Raw genomic sequence first — 23993 nt, forward strand, 5'->3', positions numbered from 1 at the left:
AGGTTTGACTCCCTGGCCTTGCTCAGTGGCTTAGGATCCGGCACTGCTGTGGCTGTGGTGTAGGCCAGCAGCTATAGCTCTGATTTGACCCCTAGCCTGGGAACCTCCATATGCTATGGGTTCGGCTCTAAAAGGAAAAAAAAAAAAGGGAAATTCTGTGTGTGTTCTGATTGTTCCACCAACTGACTGTTCCCCATCTCTCACTCTCTCCTTGGGCTTCCCTAGTCCCTGAGACACAAAGATATTGAAATTAGGCTTATTAGTTACTCTACAATGACCTCTAAGGGTTTGACTGAAAAGAAGAATCTCTCACTTTAAGTCAAAAGCTAGAAATGATTAAGCTTAGTGAGGAAGGCATGATGAAATCTGAGGTCAAAATTAGGCCTCTCGCATCAAAGGGTTAATCAAGTTGTGAAAACAAAGAAGTTCCTGAAGGAATTGAAAAGTGCAACTCCAGGAGCTCCCCTTGTGGCATAGCAGAAACGAATCCATTTCCGACTAGGAACCATGAGGTTCTATCCCTGGCCTCACTTAGTGGGTTAAGGATCTGGCATTGCTGTGGCTGTGGTGTAGGCTGGCGGCTACAGCTCAGATTCAACCCCTAGCCTGGGAACCTCCATATGCCCTGGGTGTGGCCCTTTTAAAAAAAAAAAAAGTGCTACTCCAGTGAACACGTGAATGATAAGAAAACAGAACCTTATTGGAAAGATGGAAAAAGTTTTAGCGGCCTGGATAGTAGGTCAACTCAATCACAACATTCTCTTATGCCAAAACCTAATCCGGAGTGAGATCCTAACTCTCTTCAGTTCTACAACGGCTGAGAGAGGTGAAGAAGCTGCAGAAGAAGCGCTTGGGGAGTTCCCATTGTGGCACGGCAGCAACAAATCCAACGAGCATCCATGAGGATGTGGGTTCGATCCCCAGCCTCACTCAGTGGGTTAAAGATCCAGCATTGCCGTGACCTGTGGTGCACATTGCAGATGAGGCTTGGATCTCAGATTGCTGTGGCTGTGGTGTAGACCAGCAGCTGTAGCTCCGATTCAACCCCTACCCTGGGAAATTCTGTATGCCACACATGCGGCCCTAAAAAAAAAAAAAAAAAAAGGAACAAACAAGATAAAAAGAAAAGTTTGAAGCTAGCAGAGGTTGGTTCATGAGGTTTAAGGAAAGCAGCCGTCTCCATAACATCAAAGTGCAAGGTAAAGCAGAGAGTGCTGATATAGAAGCCGCAGCAAGTTATCCAGACCATCTAAGGCAATTAATGACAGTTGTTTTCCTACACTGAACGACAGAGTTTCAGCGTAGGAAAAACTGCCCTCCTTTGGAAGAAGCTGCCATCCAGGACTTGCGCAGCCAGAGAGGAGCAGTCAGTGCCTGCCTGGCTGCGTCAAAAGACAGACCGGCTCTTGGTAGGGGCTGATTCAGCTGATGCTTCCTTAGCATTCTGAAAATCCTAGGGCCCTTCAGAAAGATGCTGAATCTACTCTGCCTGTGCTCCCTAATTAGAACAAAGCCTGGATGACAGCACATGTGTTGACAACATGGTTTACGGAATATTTTAAACCTACTGTTGAGACCCACTGCTCAGGAAAAAAGATTCCTTTCAAAATATTGCTCCTTGACAATGCACCTGGTCTCTCAAGAGCTCTGATGGAGATGTACAACGAGATTCATGGGGGTTTTTTGTTTTGTTTTTGTGTCTTTTTGCCATTTTTGGGGCCATACCTGCGGCATATGGAGGTTCCCAGGCTAGGGGTCGAATCAGAGCTCTAGCCACCGGCCTACGCCAGAGCCACAGCAACGTGGGATCCAAGCCGCATCTGGGACCTACACCACAGCTCACGGCAACACCAGATCCTTAACCCACTGAGCAAGGCCAGGGTTCGAACCCACAACCTCATGGTTCCTAGTCAGATTTGTTAACCACTGCACCACAACGGGAACTCCCCTCGTGTTGTTTTCACACCTGCTAGGCCAACAGCCGTTCTGCAGCCCATGCATCAAGGGGTAACTTCGACATTCAAGTTCTATTACTTTAGAAATATATTTTATAAAGCGCCAGCTGCCACAGACAGTGATTCCTCTGATGGATCTGAGCAAAGGAAATTGAAAATCTTCTGGAAAAGATTCTAGATGCCATTAAGAACCTTCATGGTTCGTGAGAGGAGATCAAAATATCAGCACTAACAGGAGTTAGGGAGAAACTGATTTTGGTCCTTGTGGCTGACTTTGGGGGGTTCAGAACCCCAGTGGAGCAAGCAACTGCAGATGCAGTGGAAATAGTAAGAGAACTAGAAGGGGAGCCCGAAGGTGTGACTGAGTTACTACATGATAAAACTTTAATGGAGAAGGAGTCGCTTCTTAGGGATGAGCAAAGGAAATGATTCCTTCAGATTTAGATATTTCTTCCACTCCTGATGCAGAAGTTGTGATGATTGTTGAAATGACAGCAAAGGATTTAGAGTATTACATAAACATAGTTGATAAAGCAATAGCAGCGTTTGATTCCAATTCTGAAAAAAGTTCTACCACAAGTAAAATGCTACCAAACAGAATCACAGGAGTTCCTGTTGTATCACAGTGGGTTAAGAATCGACAGCAGGAGTTCCCGTCGTGGCTCAGTGGTTAACAAATCCGATTAGGAACCATGAGGTTGCAGATTCGATCCCTGGCCTTGCTCAGAGGGTTAAGGATCCAGCGTTGCCGTGAGCTGTGGTGTGGGTCACAGACGCGGCTCCAATCCTGAATTGCTGTGGCTCTGGTGTAGGCCGGCAGCTACAGCTCCAATTGGACTCCTAGCCTGGGAACCTCCATGTGCTGCAGGAGCAGCCCTAGAAAAGGCAAAAAGACCAAAAAAAAAAAAAAAAAAAAAAAAAAAAAAGAATTGACGGCAGTGGCTTGGATCTCTGTGGAGGCATGGGTTTGATCCTGGGCCTGATAGAGTGGGTTAAATGGTCTGGCGTTGCCCTGGCTGTGGCAAAGATCAAAGTTGTGGCTCAGATTCTGTCCCTGGCCTAGGAACTTTTTCCATATGCTGCTGGCGGGGCCATTACAACAAAACAAAACAAAACAGACCAGCATTGCATGCTACAGAGAAATCATTTGTGAAGGGATGAGTCAATCAGTGCAGCAAACTTCAGTGTTGACGAATTTTAAATTGCCACCATCACCCCAACCTTCAGCAACCACCACCTTGATCAGTGAGCAGCCATCAACATCAAGGCAAGGCCTCCACCAGCAAAGATTATGTATGACTCACTAAACGCTCAGCAGACGATGGTAGGCAATTTTTAGCAATAAACTTTTTTTTGGTTTTTTTGGTTTTTGGCTGTACTTGTGGCATGCAGAAGTTCCAGGGCCAGGGATTGAATCTGAGCCACAGCAGTGAAAAGCCACTTCCTTAACCTACTGCACCACCAGGGAACTCCAGCAATAAAGCATTTTTATTTATTTTTGTCTTTTTAGGTCCACACCTGTGGCCTATGGAAGTTCCCAGGCTAGGGGTCAAGTTGGAGCTACGGCTGCTGGCCTACGCCATAGCCACCGCCACGCCAGATCCAAGCCGCGCCTGCAACATACCCCACCGCTCATAGCCATGCCAGATCCTTAACCCACAGAGTGAGCCCAGGGATCAAACTAGCATCTTCATGGATACCAGTTGGGTTTGTTCCTGCTGAGCCCCAACAGGAACTCCCTAAGGTTTTTTTTTTGTTTTTTTTTTTTGTCTTTTTTGCCATTTCTTGGTCCTCTCCCGTGGCATATGGAGGTCCCCAGGCTAGGGGTTGAATCGGAGCTGTAGCCACCGGCCTACGCCACAGCCACAGCAACTCGGGATCTGAGCCACATCTTCGACCTACACCACAGTTCACAGCAATGCCGGATCCTTAACCCACTGAACAAGGCCAGGGATCGAACCTGCAACCTCATGGTTCCTAGTCGGATTTGTTAGCCACTGAGCCACGATGGGAACTCCTCCCTAAAGTATTTTTAAATTAATGTCTGTACCTTGTTTTTTAGACAAAATGCCTTGCACACTTGACTACAGTATAGTGTAAACATAAGTTTTGTATGCACTGGTAAACCAAAAAATACGTGTGACTCGCTTTACTGTGATAGTCACTGTATTGCAGAGGTCTGAAACCAAAGCTGCACTGTCTCCAAGGTATGTCTGTATGTCCCTCTGAGAGAGTATACCTGGCCTGCAAAACTCTCCCCATTTGAAGAACCTAATTTGTTCAGACTAGTGAGGCGAGAAGTAATAAACTAGCCACCCAGTTTTACTTAGCAAGTGAAAAAGTTAAAAAAAAGTCACAACAGCCCAGGAGAGGAAGCGACCCAAGTGTCCATGGGTGGATGAATGGATAAAGTGTGGTATATACGTACGATGAAATATTACTCAGTCTTGAAAGGGAAGATGATTCCAACACGTGCTACAACATGGGTGAACTTAGAGGACATTATGGTGAAATAAGCCAGACAGAAGAGGACAAATATTGTATGATTCCAATTGGATGAGCTACCCAGAGTGGTCAAATCATAGAAACAGAAAATAGAATGGTGGTTGTCAAGGCCTAGAGGTGGTGGGGTTCATGGCAGTTAGTGTTTGATGGGTATAGAGTGTCTCAGATTTGCAAGACGAAAACATTCTGGAAGGTGGTTGTACAACAATATGAATGTACTTCACACTACTGAACTGTACACTTAGAAATAGTTCACAGCAAATTTTACCTGTCTTTTGCCTCAGTTTTTTTTGTTTGTTTGTTTTGCTTTTTAGGGCCACACCCTGGGCATATGGAAATTCCCAGGTTAGGGGTCAAATCAGAGCTGTAGCCACTGGCCTACACCACAGCCACAGCAATGTCAGATCCGAGCCATGTCTGTGACCTACACTACAGCTCACTGCAATGCGGATCCTTAATCCACTGAGCGAGGCCAGGGATCGAACCTGCGTCCTCATGGATGCCAGTCAGATTCATTTCCGCTGAGCCACGACGGGAACTCCTACCTCAGTTTTTTAAAAAAAGAGTGCCAGTCTATTTGATTATGGCGAAAATGCATCGAGCAGACTGGACAACCAGGTTGTCGTGTGAGACCAGCACGTTGTCTCCCCACAGATGAGCCGTGTGGACTCGGGCTGGGGAGACAGGAACTGGGTTTGAGGTATCCATCCCCGCCGCCAGGACCACCCTGTCCTGGGTCTGGTGGGTCCTGTCACGGGCTCAGGCATCCTTTCTCTGCTTGAGAGAGGTTCCATCTATGAATCTGGGTGGCCTGAAGTCCTTTGGAGACAACTGAAACTCTGATAATCACCATAACGATTATACATTAAGTAGAGTGACTCTGAGACATGCGAATCAGCATTCCCCAAATCCACCAGTAGCACCAGAATTACTTCCCCCACACTGTGAATCATATGGCAGAAGCCGCTGTTCTCATTTTGATTCAAACTTAAAACACTTCCTGTATGAAATGATTCCTATTGCCTTCTGATTTGTGTGTATAAATAAACAGGATTACTAGCTTGGATAAATTGAGGGAAAGAGCTAGGGCCTATGTGCTTAAAAGCCAGAGGGTGGGCAGGAAGGGATAAATGAGGAGTTTGGGAATTAACGTATACACACTACTGTACATAAGATAGATAAACAACATGGGCCTCCTGTAGAGCACAGGGAACTCTATTCAATATCCTGTAAGAACTTGTAACAGAAAAGAATCTGGAAAAGAACATATATGTACAGCAGAAATGATCGCGACTTTGTAAATCCACTATACTTCAACCAAACTTAATGTGTATGTGTGACTGAATCACATTACTGAACACTTGAAACTAACATGCTACTGTAAATCCACTATACTTCAACCAAAAAAAAGGAAAAATCCAATCAGTTCATCAAAGTATCAAACAGTAACACTGTTGACAGGTGAGAACTGTGGTTTACATTAAAAGACAGTTAAGAGAGAGTTCCCGTGGTGGCTCAGTGGTTGATGAGTCTCACTAGCATCCATGGGGACACAGGTTTGATCCCTGGCCTCGCTCAGAGGGTTGGGGTTCCAGGGTTGCAGTGGGCTGTGATGCAGGCTGCAGCTGCAGCTCTGATTTGACCCCCCTGCCTGGGAACCTCCATGTGCCTCGGGTGCAGCCCTAAAAAGACAAAATAAACAAATAAAAGTTAAGAAAGATGTGTTCGTATTCATCTGAGATTATTTTAAATGGTATGTTTGCAAATGAAACATCCCCCCTAAAGCCCCTGCACTTTTTCAAAGGGAGGTCAAGGCTTTTAAAAGATTATCGTATCCATCACCGTATCCATCACCAGCTTCAACAATTACTATCTCTGGGTCAAATTTGTTTTGTCTATGATCCCCACCTCCTCCTTACACTTTTTAATAAACAATTTTTCTGAATGATTCCAAAATAGAGAGATGATGATTGTTTAGTGAAAAGAGTTCTTTAACCATAAAAGCACACATGCTTATGAAAAAAGATGCATTAAAAAAAGGGGAGCAAAGCTGGTCCCCAGCAGCTTCCTAATGCTCTTAGAATATCAAAAAATTGCTGGGAGTTCCCGTTGTGGCGCAGTGGTTAACGAATCCGACTAGGAACCATGAGGTTGTGGGTTCGATCCCTGCCCTTGCTCAGTGGGTTAATGATCCCGGCGTTGCCGTGAACTGTGGTGTAGGTTGCAGACGCGGCTCGGATCCCTCGTTGCTGTGGCTCTGGCATAGGCCAGTGGCTACAGCTCCGATTCTACCCCTAGCCTGGGAACCTCCATATGCCGCAGGAGCAGCCCAAAGAAATAGCAAAAAAAAAAAAAAAAAAAAAAAAAAAAATTGCTCACCAGTCTGTGTGTCCAAGACAGGCCTCCCCCCAGCCTAGCCCCCAGCCCAGGAGCCCTGGACAAGCCTCCTACTGCTGCTGCCCGCTCCACCACCACCACCAACTGGGAGCTCTTCTCCTTCATCTTCCCTCTCCCTACCCCTTCCTTCCTGGGCCAGATTTGTCACTTGCTCCCAGAGACAGTGTTTGCTCCTGAGTTGTGTGGCTCACTGGGTAGCCTGACAGCACCCTGGGGAAGGAATAGTTTCCTCTCATGGCCCCACAGCCCTCATGGTGGTTCAGTAAACAGCCCCTAAATAATCTCACTGCCCACAGAGAACCACCTTTTTTTTTTTTTTTGGCCACCCTGCGACATATGGAGTTCCCAGGCCGGGGACTCAGACCTGAGCTGCTGTTCCCACCTAAGCCACATCTTCAGCAACGCCAGATCCTTTACCCACGGCACTGGGCTGGGGATCGAACCTACATCCCAGGGCTCCCAAGATGCTGCCGATTCCATTGTGCTACAGAGGGAGCTCTCAGAACCACTTCTTGCAGCGTGGTGATCATCCATCCTTTCGAAAGGAGCGGACAGAAGGATCCCACACCATAAATAAAGCACAGTTGAGGGTTTCTAGGAAGTTCATTAAAGCCTATACCCAGGAAGCAACCAAACCCACACCATTCAGGCAGAGTTCAGAGGAATAGATGGAGGGCTGATACAGAAGCGGGGGAAGTGGTGTGGTTTGGTTTCTGATCAAGGATCATTAACCATAAGGAGCTGCTTGCTGCCCTGCCCCTTTGTGGCGGACCTGCTCTGCGGCTGCCTCCTATGTGAGCCTCAGGTCTGGTGGCCCCAGAGCCACCCATGGGAACTCCAAGGACCCGACTTTTTGCTTGTGGCTCAGACTTCCAGGGTCTCAGCTTCCCCATGGACAGACGTGACAAACAAAATGAGGGATCCTGGTCCATCTCCTCTTGGGGGCGAGTGGGCCAACCCCCCACCCAGCACAGGGTGAGGGCACCTGGCCTGGGAAGGAGGTTGGAAAGACACACCCACCCTGGTCGTCACCAGGGGCTGAGGTGCCACACGACAAGGGCAGAGAGCACTGGCCTTGGAGTCAGGCTGCTTTGGGGTCTAGTGCAGCCTCTTAACGAGCTCATGATCTTCACCAAGATAGGCTTCCGTGGCCTCATCTATAAACAAGCGAAAACACCTTGCAACTCAGGATGAGACAGACATCCTGTTTGTAAAGCCCATGGTGGCGGGTCCATCAGCAGTAGTCTTCATTATTAGCTAATTTGTTTTCTTGGCTGTAACTGAAGCCTTTGAAAGGTCCTGGGCAGGGGATCAAATCTGCACCACAGCAGCAACCCAAGCTGCTGCGGTGACAACACTGCACCACAAGGGAACTCCTCTATTACGAATTGCAACGGACCATCTGGTCTGAATCCCTGCTGGTTGTGGTGACTCCAAAAAGAACACCTCTGCTCTGTAGGCTAAACGTGCTGCCCATGGCATCCTCCTCCTCTTCTCCCTCCGTTTATGGCCAGGCACAGACTCCAGGAGGTCCCACTTACACCATTCATCCTCTTTTTTTTTTTTTTTTTTTGGCCACTCACTAGGCATACAGAAGTCCCAAGACAGGGATCGAACCCACGCCACAGCCACAGCCCGAACCGCAGCAGTGACACCACCAGATCCTTAACCTGCTGCGCCACCAGGGAACTCCAACACCATACATCATTGCAAAACCCTCATTGTGTAGCATGGACACTTAAAACCAAAAGACAACTGTCCTCCTGATAAACTGCATTCTTTAAAAAAATCATCATGAAATATTAAAATGCAGCTTCCCATTACATAGTAGGCTGTTGTGAACACAGTAGGCTATTTGCGAATTACTAAGCAATTTGAAGTTACCTCAGAAGAAACATCCTAACTGAACATCGCATCTGCCTATGATATGGGGTTTCTGGATTTTACTGAAAACTTAATTGTATTCATGTTTTGGATTGTTACCTGCTTGTATGAAATTGGACATAGCTGAGGTGGTTCTGTTTTGTTTTTTCTTGTCGTTTTGTTCTGTTTTGCAATGACGTGTATTGGCAGAAGACAGGACTTTCACAGGCAAATGAGGCATTGGTCAGTATTTGAAGGACAGTGGGGCTAACTGTCATGCTCAGGATTGTGTAAGCAACTGGCCACAGGCCAGCCCACCTGGTCGCCACTCTGCCAGAGGGGCTGTCATGTCCCCAGCTCTAGTCCTGGCCTACTGCGTTTAACCAGTTTCAGGACTTTCGACAGGACACTTCTCCTACTGCAGGAAGACCCACACACTTCCTTGCCTCCGGCCCGGGCTTCTCCCAAAACCTGGAGAAAAGTTTGGTCTCCTTAGGTGTCAATAAATAAGGAAAATGCTTTTCTAAGTGGCTGTTCCAGTAATTGAGTGTTCCTTGCCATCTTCTGCAAGATTCATCATCTGCTCTCCCAAATTCTTCTGGAAAGAGCATGGTCCAAAGAAGACATACAGATGGCCAAGAAACACATGAAAAGATGTTCAACATCACTCATTATTAGAGAAATGCAAATCAAAACCACGATGAGGTACCACCTTACACCAGCCAGAATGGCCATCATCCAAAAGTCTACAAGCAATAAGTGCTGGAGAGGGGGTGGGGAAAAGGAACCCTAGTACACTGTTGGTGGGATTGTAAATTGGTGCAACCACTGTGGAAAGCAGTATGGAGATTCCTCAGAAAACTAAACATAAAACTACCATTTGATCCAGCAATCCCACTCCTGGGCATCTATCCAGAGAAAACCAAGACTCGCAAAGACACATGTACTCTGATGTTCATTGCAGCACTATTTACAATAGCCATGACATGGAAACAACCTAAATGTCCATAGGCAGAGGAGTAAATCCAGAAGATGTGGTACATATACACAATGGAATATTACTCAGCCATTAAAAAGAATGAAATACTGGCATTTTTAGCAACATGGATGGACCTAGAAACTATCATGCTAAGTGAAGTCAGCCATACAATGAGACACCAACATCAAATGCTTTCACTGACATGAGGAATCTGAAAACGGGACAGACTGAACTTCTTTGCAGAACAGACATTGCTGACTCATAGACATTGAAAAACTTATGGTCTCCGGAGGAGACAGTTTGGGGGGTGGGGGGATGTGCTTGGGCTGTGGGATGGAAATCCTGTGAAATTAGATTGTTATGATCATTATACCACTACAGATGTGATAAATTCATTTGAGTAATGCAAAAAAAAAAAAAAGAGCATGGTAACCATGTCATCCTAACAGTGCCCCCGTGGAGAAGAGGGAGACACTCCCCCCACTTCCTCCTCCTCACACCCACTCCTGCATCCCTCCATGGGGCCCACACAGCCCAGCCACCCAGGGGACATCTGTTTCCTGTGTCAATTTCTGCGAGACAGGGACCAACCTCAAAAGAGACGGTGGCGTCCTCCAGGAGTTGATGGGTGCTGAAGGTGCGGTCCTGTGGCTTTCGTCTATTTCCCCGGGCGGGGGGGGCCACGCAGCGGGGCCTCACACTTCAGCTTTCAGTCTGAGTTACACAATTTCCAGGCTTCCATGCAGCTTCCTCCTCCCCAGCCCTGAACTGTTTACACAGCAACTCTTATCCACAGAGCATCCACACCGAGGCTTTCCTCTGTTTGGAAGATGTGGGATGGCCGGATCCCAAGTTTCTCCTATTGAAGACCCTTTTCAATAGGGGACAGATGCAGCCTGTCTGATAATCAACGAGGGCTGGGTTGCCTTTGTGATGCTGTTAACACCCCCTCCCCGTCCAATAAACAGTTTTCTGATGAATAATGGCCCTTCCTTTTCCTTCCCTACGTGTTCATCACCTGTAATGATGTAAACATGGCAGAAGCACCCACGCCCCTTCCAGAAACCTCGGGGGCCCATTTTGGGAAATACTTTCATAATTCAAGTCTTTTGAGAAATTGCTACCTATTCCTTAAACTTACCTGGGTTTTTTTCCAGGTTTATTTATTTATTTATTTATTTGGGTTTTTTTTTTTTTGTCTTTTTGCCTTTTCTAGTGCTGCACCCACAGCATAAGGAGGTTCCCAGGCTAGGGGGTCTAATCAGAGCTGTAACCAGCGGCCTACGCCAGAGCCACAGCAATGCCGGATCCGAGCTGCATCTGCGACCTACACCACAGCTCACGGCAACGCCGGATCGTTAACCCACTGAAGCAAGGCCAGGGATCGAACCCGAAACCTCATGGTTCCTAGTTGGATTTGTTAACCACTGAGCCACGAAGGGAACTCCCCAGAGGTATTTTTAACTCGCATTAAGGACAAACTCACCCCCAAATGGTCCTCCTTGATTTTTTTTTGCCTTTTCTAGGGTCGCTCCCACAGCATATGGAGATCCCCAGGCTAGGGATCGAATCGGAGCTGTAGCCGCCGGCCTACACCAGAGCCACAGCAACGCGGGATCCTTAACCCACTGAGCAAGGCTAGGGGTCGAACCCACAACCTCATGGTTCCTAGTCAGATTTGTTAACCACTGCGCCACGATGGGAACTCCCTTAATTTTTTTTTAAATTGTTTATTTTTGTTTGTTTTTAGGGCCACACCTGCGGCATATGGAGATTCCCAGGCTGGGGGTCAAATCCGAGCTGGAGCTGCCGGCCTACACCACAGCCACAGCAACGCCAGCTCCTTAACCCATTGAGCAAGGCCGAGGATCGAACCTGAATCCTTAGGGATACTAGTCAGATTAACCCACTGAGCCACAACGGGAACTCCCTGGTAATGCCTTAATTTTATTTTTTTTTTGTCTTTTTTGTTGTTGTTGTTGCTATTTCTTGGGCCGCTCCCGCGGCATATGGAGGTTCCCAGGCTAGGGGTCCAATCGGAGCTGTAGCCACCGGCCTACGCCAGAGCCACAGCAACGCGGGATCCGAGCCGTGTCTGCAACCTACACCACAGCTCATGGCAACGCCGGATCATTAACCCACTGAGCAAGGGCAGGGACCGAACCCTCAACCTCATGGTTCCTAGTCGGATTCGTTAACCACTGCGCCACGACGGAAACTCCCTAATGCCTTAATTTTAAACCCATCTTTCCTTACTCCCTTCCCCTCATTAATCATGCAAGTCTTCCCTTTAAATGACCCAGGTGCCAAAGCATCATTACCTCTCAAGCATATTTTTAGAACTCATTTATTTCAAACATTTACAATTCTCACTTTAAATGCAAAATAGCTGGTAAAAAGAAAACAAATCACTGAAAAACATCATACTGACCCTTTGCCCAATATACAGACATCAGCCTTTGGTATATGCTTTCAGGTAATTAGGTAAAAAAATAAAGACAACACTTATAACTATTATTTCTCTCCAAAAAATATAAAGTTGAGGTATTCTATTTAACAGATGCGTGATCTCCTTCTGAATGTGGTTTCTCTATGAATTAACGGCCTTGCTACACGCGGTTCCAATCCCTGCCTTCTGAAGCAGCTCTTCATTTGAGCACATTTTCATACAACTGACAGTGTTCTTTAATAATCACGAAGGTTGCCATAGAAACTGGCGCTGGGGCCAGGCTACAGCAAGGACCTGATGCTGGAAGGACCTTTAGGGGACGCTCAGGAGTGTCTGGCACAGAAGCTGAGCCAGTTGGCCTCCCTTCCAGCCACAGCCCCACTGCCAACTGCTGCAAAGACAGGCTGGGATCCAGGCTTATGTTCTGAAGGACCATCAGTTGCCCCTGCTTCTCCAAGTTAAGATAAATGTCTCACCAACACCTGGGGCTGGTGTCAGACTCCTCCCCAGCTGGGTCAATCTGACACGCCTTCAGTGAGGTGACATAGTACAGCACCAAAGCAGCTGGGCAAGACATTCCTGAACATTCTGCGGGAAACCCGCAAACCCATGACCACTCCCAGCCTGCCCCCTTGCGCTCTGGTCACCCCTAGGTAGGCTCCCAACCTGTTCCAGCAACAGATTCCATGCCTGGTAATGGCGTTGCCTTCCCCCAACCCTGCACCCCATCTCACCCTCCACCCTTCGGGGCCAGCGGGGGAAATGGCAGAGACTCAGTTGAACCCAGAGCCTCAAGGGCAAGGAGCACTCAGAGATACCAAAGGCTTTGTAGACACAATCAATGCTACCTCCTTAACAGTTAAAAAAAAATTGTTTTTCCCATTAATGCTACAAGAATTAATACCCCTTCGAAATTTTGAATGAGCATAGTTTCAACTTTTCCCACCCAGCAGGATAAGTTGCCCATCTTTCACAAAAATTGTCACTGAGTTAATTGTAACATTTCACATCAGGCTGAGTGGCAGATAGCTGCAGGTATTATTGGCCGAGCTGCATCACTGTTGAGGATAAAAGACAGCACGTGCGCTACAGAAACACAAGTTAGAAGGACCTGTGGACTGAAACCCACATTCACTGACCAGATTCAAGGACAGGGAAAGCTTAGGGTGTGGACCTGTGTACACTGAGCAAGGCCTACAACCCGGAGAAGACAAATATTTTTCCTTCATCTATACTAGCTTATTAAAAAAAAATAAAGGGAAAAAAACCCCTCTTCAATGTAAAAAAAAAAAAAAAAAAAAAGGCAGTTCCGTTCCAATAATAATGAAAGCAATAACAATTTGGAGATCAAAGCTGCCTAGCTCTCAGCAGTCGTGAGTTATCTGGATTTACATCTTCCACTAGCACCGCTCTGCCCGGCTCTGGTAATATTTACACGTGGGTAAAACTTTGTCAAGAGTTAAAGAACCGTGGGCACGGAACCACCCTTTCTCAGGCAGAGTCTCATTTTCCACATTTCCCTTAAACAGCATTTTTGCTTTCTCAAGCAAGGAAACTTCAGCGAAAAACAAAATAAAAACCACCTGCCTCACTTTTATCAACTTAAGGGTCTGATATTTAAAGCCAAAGCCAGCCATGAACATCGCTCTGTGAGCCCAAGGTCGGTCACAGGTTGAACCTGGCAAACAGTACGTAAAACATGGTCGTTTCCATCCTTTTGCCACCTGTCTGGCGCTGCTGGTTGTTTTGCTGACGGGGGGCCGCTAGAAAGGCTTTGTGGTCTGGTACATTTTGAGTGGTGGTTACACGACTGATTTTAATCACAGCTTCCTTCTGGGACATCCCAGGATACTTGAGGGTACCTGACGGAGGAACCATTCATCTCTCTGAATTTTCAAAGCCTGGAGAGAAAACTGAGCTGAAGCGGTCAGCGAGGTGTCGTGGCTGGACCCGCAGTCGGTGCCTCAATACTAGCTGAACGGAATCACATTCAAGGAACTAACTGAGAAGAGGAAGGCATTGAGGTTAGGGATTTTTTTTTTTTTTTTAATGAACCTCCTCTGATAAGCTGGTGGCTTTTACAGCTGGGGATTTTCAGCTGACCTGCTGGGTAATCCGTGGGAGTCGAGCTTCCCAGAACCCTGACAGGGAGCTGGACACCCCTTCCTTCTCCACCGCCTGCAGGAGTAATAACAAGCTGCTTTTCCGCTAAATTCAAGAAGAGGCAGGCTTTTTTTTTTTTCTTTTCTGCTTTTAAAGGCAAACCCAAAATTTAGAAGGAAAGCAGAGTCTCTTCTCCAATACGGGAAAATCTTTTTTTCTCCTCCTGTTTACTTGACTCAGTTTTGCAGTAAGCAACATTATCGTGCATTTCCCCCATCCCACCCCCCCCAACAGGTTATTTGCACCCTGACAGTCTGCTAATGCTGCCTCTTCCACCCTCTGAAGATCCACCAGTCAGCAGTTTTTAAAAAACCAAATTAAAATACATTCTTGCCAGGTTCTTTGGTCTTTTCGCATAAATATTTTCTTCCCTGGTTACTTAGGCTCAGTTGAAAACGAAATAAACAAAGCTGGAGTAAGGCAGTGTGGATTTGCCAGGGGCAGAAACCTCCCTAACGTCTGTTCTCCTTTTTTTGGGGGGGGGGATGGGGGCGGGAATGGGGAAAGGGCAGGGGGGTGGGGGAAGGGTGGGCGGGTGTGTGTGTGGTGGGGGGTGGTTGGGAGGATGCTGCTTTGCAGAGGCAATCCCCTCAGCAATGCTATTATAGATAAAGTGGAGACCCTGTCCTCACCCCCTCCTTCCTCTTAGCTTCTCTGCTGAAGTCCTGGGATCCAAAAAGGGCAATCCGGCTAGTGCAGTTGCTTTTGGATTCAGCAAGTGTGTCGGATTATGATTCACATTTAGAAAAATAGTTAATTAAAAAAAAAAAAGGAAAGAAAGAAAAATGGTGCTAAGGAACTAATCATAATTCCATTGCAAACCCTCAGGCCCTGAGATACTATTCAGCCCCCTCTCAGCTGTTGTTCAGGTGTGGGCAAGAAAAGCAGGGGAGACCTTCCCCCAGCGGTGGCAGTTTGAGGAGAGCCGGCCTCAGGCCTCAAAAAACTGAGTTGCGAAGGCACTTGGGTTTCAAGAGTTTGAGCTAGAAGATGAAACTCTGTGGTGGGCCAGGAGATAAGCAGCTGGGGGTGCGGGGGGTGGTCTTTGGCTGGAAATCCACCCTACTTGCCTCCGGGTGCAGCTCCTGGAGAAACATCAGGGTGTGCGGGCGGCCAGCAACTTGTCCCCACCAAGCCGGGGGGCCCGAGGCCTCCACAGCCCCCCGGCTCTGCCCGCATGAGTGTCCAGTAGAGGCTTGACACCGTGCTCTTCACGGGGACCTGAGCTCACTCTAAGCCCTGTAAACAGGGCAGCTGAGGAAGCATGGTCCCAAACCTCCACCACCTCCTCCTTCTGAAGAGATGCAGCCAAGCTTTTCCCACCCAGCGCAGAATCTTCCACGGGGCCCTTCTGTCAAGGTGAAGCCAGAGGCCCCACGCACCTGAGATGAGCTGGAATGGCAGTGAGAAGCGTCTTTTGCAGAGCCAGTTTGTGCTTTGTCATCCGCGTGTCATCCACGCAGCCCAGGGGGCCCGATGCCCCAGGCTGCCAGGCATCCCCCAGCTGGCTATCTGGGAAAAAAGTAGTCTCTGTTGCTGACATCATAAGGGCTCTGAGGGCCCCTGGCCTCTGGTCGGCTGTTCCTCGAGGTGTTGTCCCCCAGGCTGTTGGGGGACACAGGTGGGGAGATGAGGGGGACGAGCACTGGGGTGGACTTGGGCCGCTCAGGGACCAGCTGTCCCAAGGAATACGGCGGGTGCATGTTCGTCTTGCCTTCTTTCAGAGCCTGCAGCTGCCCCGTCTTCTTGAACCTTCACACAGATACACAAAGACAGGACATGCACATGTTAAGTTCCCTCTGTGATGAACCCGAGAGAAAAACACCAACAGCTGGCTGCCCTGGTGGCCTGGCACTCCCAGGTTTCAGCTCTAAGGAGTGTTAACTATTTGTCAGCTGTTTTTTGTCACCAGGAACTACACGATCCACTGAAGAGTCATCAAAAACACCCCAAGAGAGTGGGTTTGTCTGATGGTCCAACTGACTCATGGGGAAACTGAGGTTTTGAGCATGTGGCTTTGAGTGTCCCTTTATAGCACTGAGAACTTAATTTAATTTGTCCTGCTCCAGAGACTGCCCAGAGAGACATATCATTAATCCCAAATGAATTTACTTTAAAAAAAAAAAAAGAGGAGTTCCTGTCACAGGGCAGAGGAACCAAATCCAACTAGGAACCATGAGGTTGCCGGTTTGATCCCTGGCCTCACTCAGTGGGTTAAGGATCCAGCATTGCCGTGAGCTGTGGTGTAGGTCACAGATGCGGCTTGGATTCTGCATTGCTGTGACTGTGGTGTAGGCTGCAGATGCGGCTTGGATTCTGCATTGCTGTGACTGTGGTGTAGGCTGCAGATGCGGCTTGGATTCTGCATTGCTGTGACTGTGGTGTAGGCTGGCAGCCATAGCTCTGATTGGAGCCCCTAGCCTGGGAACCTCCATATGCCATGGGTGTGGCCCTAAAAAGCAAAAAAAAAAAAAAAAAGAAAAAAAAGAAAGAGGACATCCCATTGTGGCTCAGCAGGTTAAGAACCCGACTAGTATCCATGAGGACGTGGGTTCAATCCCTGGCTCAGTGCGTTAAGGAGCCTGCGTTGCTGCAAGCTTCAGCGCAGGTTGAAGATGCAGCTGCGATCTGCTGTAGCTGTGGCTGTGGCTGTGGCCAGGGACTGCAGCTCTGATTCGACCCCTAGCCTGGGAACTTTCATATGCTGCGGGTGTGGCCCTAAAAAGAAAAAAAGAGAGAGAGAGAAAGTAGTCTTTCAGTGGGGAAGGAAAATGGGCCTCTCAGTCAAATCAAGGCTGCCAGAGGCAGGTCATGGCAACTGCCTTTCACAGCAGCAAAAAGGCTGTGCTGCTCCCGCAAGTGCCCTCCGGCTCCTCTAGCTTCCAGTGGTCCCACCGTCCCCAGTTCTCCCTCGCCCTCGGGGTCCCCTCCCACCACGCTGGCACGTTCTCAGAGACCCGGCCCTGGGTACCACTTGGGCACAAGTGACTCATCTGACAGGAAAGTCGATGTTAAAACAGGAAGGAGATAGACATCTCTCTGATCACAGCTTCGTTCACGCTGCTCCACTCTGGGCCCAAAGCCAGGGCTCAGTCGCTGAGAAAAGTCACTTGACAGCCCAAAGAAAGATGAGGTGGTGATAGCGATCTTCAAAGGTACAGTCAGGTCTCCTCCCTGCAGGGGCCCTGCAGCCTCGCCCGCCCGGGCAGCTCCCCTGTCCTGCTTCCCACTCCGTCACCTCCTAACTTACTGCCTGTGGACCCCAATGTGGGAGCAAGGTGGTCTCTCTCAAGTCCACCAAATACCCGCTACTCCAGGAAGGGCTGGGAGGGAAGAGGGGAAACCAATGTCAACAACAAGGTTTGGGGATTTTCCTTGGGTTTCTTTTTATATCGACAGGCTATTCCTGTCCTTGTTGGGATAAATAATTGATAGCTGGCTCCGAATCTGCCACTGGCTCTTAGCCGGTGGTCCAAATGGAATAAACAATCTGCAGGATGTTACTTGGGCTTCAGGCACTGCACAGGAAGGGGACACAGCAGGGGCACTTACTGGCGCTATGCTGGGTCCCTGGGTGGAAGCCTCCTCCCTCATGAGAGCACTGAGGACAGAGTCATTAAACTCTGGGCTTCAAAAGAGTCAGACGTTCTGACCCAAGAATTCCACTTCTGGGAAGATACCCTCAGGAAAGAGCAGAGCCATGAAAGGCTCTTGCACCAAGATGTTCAACGCAGTGTTGTTGATAAAAGCAAAACCGCAACACAAATGTGCCATAATAGGAGGCTGATAAGTGAACTTGGGTCTATCCACCTCAGGGAGGAGTGACGAAAGTGAGGTTTACTAAGAATCTGGAGCCATGGGAAGACGTGCTTATGTTATAACTAAGGCTAAATTTTTTCTTTTTTTTTTTTTTTTTTTTTTTGGTCTTTTTGCCTTTTCTAGGGCCACTCCCGCAGCATATGGAGGTTCCCAGGCTAGGGATCGAATTGGAGCTGTAGCCACCGGCCTACACCACAGCTCATGGCAATGCCGGATCCTTAACCCACTGATCAAGGCCAGGGACCGAACCTGCAACCTCATGGTTCCTAGTCGGATTTGTTAACCACTGCACCACGACGGGAACTCATTATTTTTTTAAATTTTTGTCTGTTTTGTCTTTTTAGGGCCGCACCCGCGGCATATGGAGGTTCCCAGGCTAGGGGTTGAATCGGAGCAGTAGCTGCCTACCTACGCCACAGCCACAGCAATGCAGGATCTGAGCCGTGTCTTCGACCTACACCACAGCTCACGGCAACACCAGATCCTTAACCCACTGAGCAAGGCCAGGGATCGAACCTACGTCTTCGTGGATGCTAGTCAGATTCATTTCCACCGAGCCACGATGGGAACTCCTGTCCTCAGTTTTTTTCAAAGCAATTGGATGGGTAACTGAGAAAGATGAGCTTTCCTTCTTTTGAAATATTTTAAGGAAGGAATGAGAATTTTTCTGCAAATCACTAAATTCTAAGAGGCCTCCAAAATCAGCCAGCCTGGCATGCATTCATGCCTGGTACTGCCCGCCCCCCAGGCAGAGGGCTGAGCAGGACCTGGAGGCTGGAGGGGTGCAGGGCGGATAGAAGGAACAAAGAGCTGAGCTGTCAGACTTCATTTGCCCTCAGCCTCCACCTTTTACCTAATTTGCATACTTGGGCCTCCTAATGCTCGGTTTAAAGAAAAGGTTCTGCAGCCAAAAGAAATTTTTTAAAAACTTATAACCCTCATACTTTTTTTTTTTTAGTGCTTTGTCTTTTTAGGGCTGCACCTGCGGCATATGGAGGTTCCCAGGCTAGGAGTCTCATCGGGGTTACAGCTGCTGGCCTACACCACAGCCACAGCAACTCGGGATCCAAGCTGCACCTGCAACCTACACCACACAGCTCAATGCAACACCGGCTCCTTAACCCACTGAGCAAGGCCAGGGATTGAACCTGCATCCTCATGGATGCTAGTCAGATTCATTTCCGCTGAGCCAGGATGGGAACTCCAATAATACTTATTAATTAAAAACGAAAAAAAGAAAAAGAAAAGATGAAACCAAGACCCAGCGAAAGAAAGTGACACACACACCCCCAAAGGCCACAGAAGGTACTCACTGTACCCAGCCACTTCTGTGACCCAGGGTACTTGAAAGTTGTCACTGCTGTGTCTCTGGTCGCTGCTGTGGCACAGGTTCCATCCCTGGCCAGGAAGCTTCCATGTGCCATGGGCACAGCCCAAAAACAAAAAAAGAAATGAGTTCCCATCGTGGCTCAGTGGAAACAAATCTGACTGGCATCCATGAGGATGCAGGTTCGATCCCTGGCCTTGCTCAGGGGATTAAGGATCCGGCATTGCTGTGAGGTGTGGTGTAGATCACAGATGTGGCTCGGATCCGGCGTTGCTGTTGCTGTGGCTCTGGTGTAGGCCAGCAGCTACAGCTCCGATTAGACCCCTAGCCTGGGAACCTCCATATGCCATGGGTGCGGCCCTAAAAAACAGAAAAGAATAGAAGAGAAGAGAAGAGAAAAGAGACAATACATTCAATACAATATGATTTAAATTAGAGGCATACACATAGGAGGTCTTTACCTAATAGTGTTAGCCATTCTAGATAAATGTGCAGAAAAGTCTCTGCTATGAGAATCCTATTTTACCAGTGCCAGATAGCATAAAATAAAGAGCGAAGCAGTGGGGAACAGGGTACAGGGTGAGGAGAAGGCCCCTATAAATTATAACGTCCAATTAAAAAGCGGGCACACCGTTTTCAACGGCACATTAAATTTTTTTTTTAATTATCACTGATATTGTTGGAAAAAAACATTTGGGAAAACACCACGCTCTGCTGGAGCACAGTAAATGTACGAAAATTAAAAGATGGCATCATAGGCTGGCAGGCTTTACCTCCTTCACCTGCCTCTCTCATTCCATCCACTGTAGTAGGGCCACCCCAACCGCCATGGTGGCCCAGCCATTTTGTCACCTCAGGCCCACAGCAGCTCTCTCTGCATTTCTACTCTTTTCTGGACATGGAGGACTTTGAGAGTAGAGGGGTTTTTCATTGCTTGAAATAACTGGCCTCTCTTCAAATAAATTTGCCTTATGTGGGAGGAAATGGAAACTCACCAGGCTAGGAAATAAATGACTGATACGTAGTTCTCTGCCTTCAGGGACTCTGGTTGTGTAGCAACCAGTCAAGTACAAATACCATCAGCACTTCAGCAAGCAAGCGCTGTGATGGACACCGTGGCCCATTCCCCCAGCCTATGGCTTCTCTTCGTGGTTCCCGGCACACCAAGATGGCGCGGCTTGTTAGGGGGGCTGCTGGCCAACAGTAGACGGATAGGACCTACTGGGCCCACCTCTCAGTTGACAGCAGGCTGGTGCAGTGGGCAGGGACTCTCAGGGCATGAGTTCTAGTCCTGTCTCTTCTATTAACAAGTCGTGTGTCTATGGGCAACGCATCTTACCTCTCAGGGCTGTTTTTCTCATTTGTAAAATTAAAGGGTTGGACTAAATGACCCCTAAGGCCCTATCCAAAATGCATGAGCTTTTGAATCTTGGCCTTACCCTTAACTAGCTGTAACCATGCTACCTCTTTCAGCTTTCATTTCCTCATCCGTCAAGTGGAAATCATGGTATGTACAGGGTCTATGGAGGGTTATGAGAAAGGCCTCTTGGGAGTCCCCATCGTGGCGCAGTGGTTAACGAATCCGACTAGGAACCATGAGGTTGCGGTTTCGGTCCCTGCACTTGCTCAGTGGGTTAAGGATCCTGCGTTGCCATGAGCTGTGGTGTAGGTTGCAGATGTGGCTCGGATCACACATTGCTGTGGCTCTGGCATAGGCCGGCTGCTAGAGCTCCGATTCGACCCCTAGCCTGGGAACCTCCATATGCCAAGAGAGCGGCCCAAGAAATAGCAAAAGGACAAAAAAAAAAAAAAAAAAAAGGCCTCTTGAAGCCATAATGATATAGCAATAGGAAGAGATGGAGCCCCTTATGGCTCAGCAGGTTAAGGATCTGGCGTTGTCATTGCTGCGGCTTGGATGACCAAAGTGGAGCAAGTTTGATCTCTGGCCTGGGAACTTCCACATGTGGAGGGTGTGGCTAAAAAACAAATAGGTGCCTGAGGTGAAGCAAGGAATCCTTAGGAGGCAGTAAGAAGACCTCCAAAAGCTGGGGTGGCCCCTCTGTGGCCCAAAGATGTAAGACTCAGTGAGTTCTCGGCTCCTCCAAGGAGTTACTTCCGCTCTTCTGGCCCCTTATCTTCTGCACACCCTGGGACAGCTTGTTCCCTACTTCACTGCTAAATCAAAGCAAAAACAACCCTGAACACAGTGTGAGTTATCTTGTGCATCTTCCGACCCAGACCACCTTGGGGCCGAGCTACTTGGGGGGTCACTGTGAGACTCCAATGAGCTACCATGTGGAAAGCTCTCTGCCAAGGTCTCACCCCTCCTTCCAGAACACCCTCAAAGACCGCCTCTCACAGTCACCAGCTGGAGGCCCTGGAGAGTCACACTCGAGGGAAGAGACAGGAAGAACAGAATCTCTTCAACTTGTGTTAAGATTGTAATGAACCGCCATCCAAAGTCAGGGCCCAGCCTGATTTCTGTGAGGGCTTCAGCATAGGCACAATTGTCAGTTCCTTCAGGAAAATCATGAACATTGGAAGCTGTCTTTATTGCCCATTCATTGGGAGAACTGTTAGGCGCCTTCTCTGCAAGCTCGGGAATGAATGGCAAAACCAGTGACCGCATGGAGAGGTAGAGAATGGGATGAAATGGGCATATGGTGCTACAGGAACCAGGGTGCCAATCAAGCCTTCATCAGGGTGTTTCCTCACCTTGACGGGGGGAGGGCACTAGGACAGGACATGCATTTATTTATTTATGTCTTTTTAGAGCCACACCCGTGGCACATCGAAGTTCCCAGGCTAGGAGTCCGATCAGAGCTGCAGCTGCCGGCCTACACCACAGCCACAGCAACGCCAGATTCCAGCCACGTCTGCAACCTACACTATGGCTCACGGCAACACTGGATCCTTAACCCACTAGGTGAGGCCAGGGATCAAACCTGTGTCTTCACGGGTCCTAGTAGTTTGTTAAGGACGGGAACTCCATGGAAAGGGCATTTAAAGGTGACCCACTAGGTATGTTTATTTTGAGACATGAAATGTTCCCAAGCAGATCTGGCCAGGCACCTTGGAGTCACCAGTGCACACACCTCTGTTGTGGTGCTTCTCACATGGTATTTTCATCATTTTCGTATGTGGCCCTTGGCAGACAGGAAGGGTCATATTCATACCGTAATCCCAGAACCTAAGGTGTTTCTTCAGCGTCTAACACACACCTTCTCTGACTGGTTTTCACAACTGGGTTTTCCCGCTGCTTCTCCTTCTCAGACCCTTTCTCAGCTCCTCCTCTTCACAATTTTTCAGTTGTATTTCCCAGGTTAGTTGGCCTCATCTACCTGCTGCCAACCAGCTGAATGATCTCCCAAACTTGCCCACTTGGGGTTTCCCCAGTGGTGCCGACGTGTGATCAGCATTTCTCACTCAGCTGTTCTTCCCCCGGTCTTAGTGGCTGCCCAGTTGCTTAGGCTAGAAATCTGTGGATCAGACTTGACGCCTCCCTCTCTTCCATTCTTCCCTTTTATTTTTTTTTTCAATCTTTTTAGGGCCACGCCCACGGCATATGGAGGTTCCCAGGCTGGGGGTCAAATCAGAGCTGTAGCCACTGGCCTATACCACAGTTATAGCAATGCAGGATCTGAGTCGCATCTGCAACCTTCACCACAGCTCACGGCAACGCTGGATCCTTAACCCACTGAGCGAGGCCAGGGATCGAACCTGCATCCTCACGGATGCTAGTCAGATTGGTTTCTGCTGAGCCACTACGGGAACTCCCATTCTTCTCATCTAAGCTGTCATCACATCTTGTCAGTTCCACCTCTAAAATATAGCTTGAATGCATTCCTGGCTCTCCAACCCAGTGCCACCACCCGAGCACTGGCAAGGCTAGATAAGAAACACGAGACCCCCAGAGAGTGCCCCCAGGCCCACCTCACCTTAAGATGATGCCAATGCATAGGAGCGTCCCGAAGGCCAGGCTGCCTCCAGCCACCAGGAATGTGGGCAATGGTACCGACGCAGAATCTTGCACTAAGGGAAAAAAAAAAAAAAAAAGGTAAGAAAGAAGAGAAGGAGGAGCAGAGGCAAGGAAGGGGAAAAGAACCCTCAGCAGGTGCCATGCCAAGAATCTCATCCCTGGAGGAGGAAATGGCTCTTTGTTAACACCAGGCCACTTGACAGGTTGGCCAGGTTTCTGGCCAAAGCCTCGTCTAGAAGAGCCACCCCCAGCCTCCTCTGACAGACCCCAGGATTCTGCTGCTTGGCAAGAAATGTACCTCAAGCTCAGTACTCCTGAGCTCCTGCGGCCAGCCCCAGACTCTCACTCGCTTTCAGAGAGACTTCTCTAGGGCCGTTCAGCCTGCCCCACAAGGCTCAGAGGGAGTGCAAGAAAGAGAGGCTTGGGGGACCCCATCGAGGGTGGCTCCCCTAGGACAATGTCTGATGTAAAGCCCTTGGGCCTCCCTGACATCGTCATTTGGGTGCAGGTTCCCCACGGGGGTGTGACCACTCGCCTATCTCCCCCCTTGGTACTCA

General features: G+C 48.6%; 1 protein-coding gene across 5 annotated transcripts in view; it reads right to left on the reverse strand.

The window, feature by feature from the left end:
* Positions 1 to 12030: 12030 nt before the first annotated feature.
* The window catches only part of IL6R (interleukin 6 receptor), a 58857-nt gene continuing 46894 nt past the window's right edge, over positions 12031 to 23993 (reverse strand). For 4 of the 5 annotated variants that reach the window (XM_021088726.2, XM_085020915.1, XM_085020914.1 and 1 more), the window contains 2 exons: positions 23396 to 23489; positions 12031 to 16063 (listed from right to left, as the gene is read on the reverse strand). In XM_021088726.2, the coding sequence (XP_020944385.1) occupies positions 15820 to 16063; positions 23396 to 23489 (338 nt within the window). In that variant the 3' untranslated portion in view covers positions 12031 to 15819. 5 annotated transcript variants of the gene reach the window in all.

Source organism: Sus scrofa, chromosome 4 (assembly GCF_054392235.1).
Source record: "Sus scrofa isolate SSC_HxYL_T2T_F1_AM1 chromosome 4, Sscrofa_HxYL_maternal_Yorkshire_Landrace_v2.0, whole genome shotgun sequence".
In the NCBI taxonomy this organism is placed as follows: Eukaryota; Metazoa; Chordata; class Mammalia; order Artiodactyla; family Suidae; genus Sus; species Sus scrofa.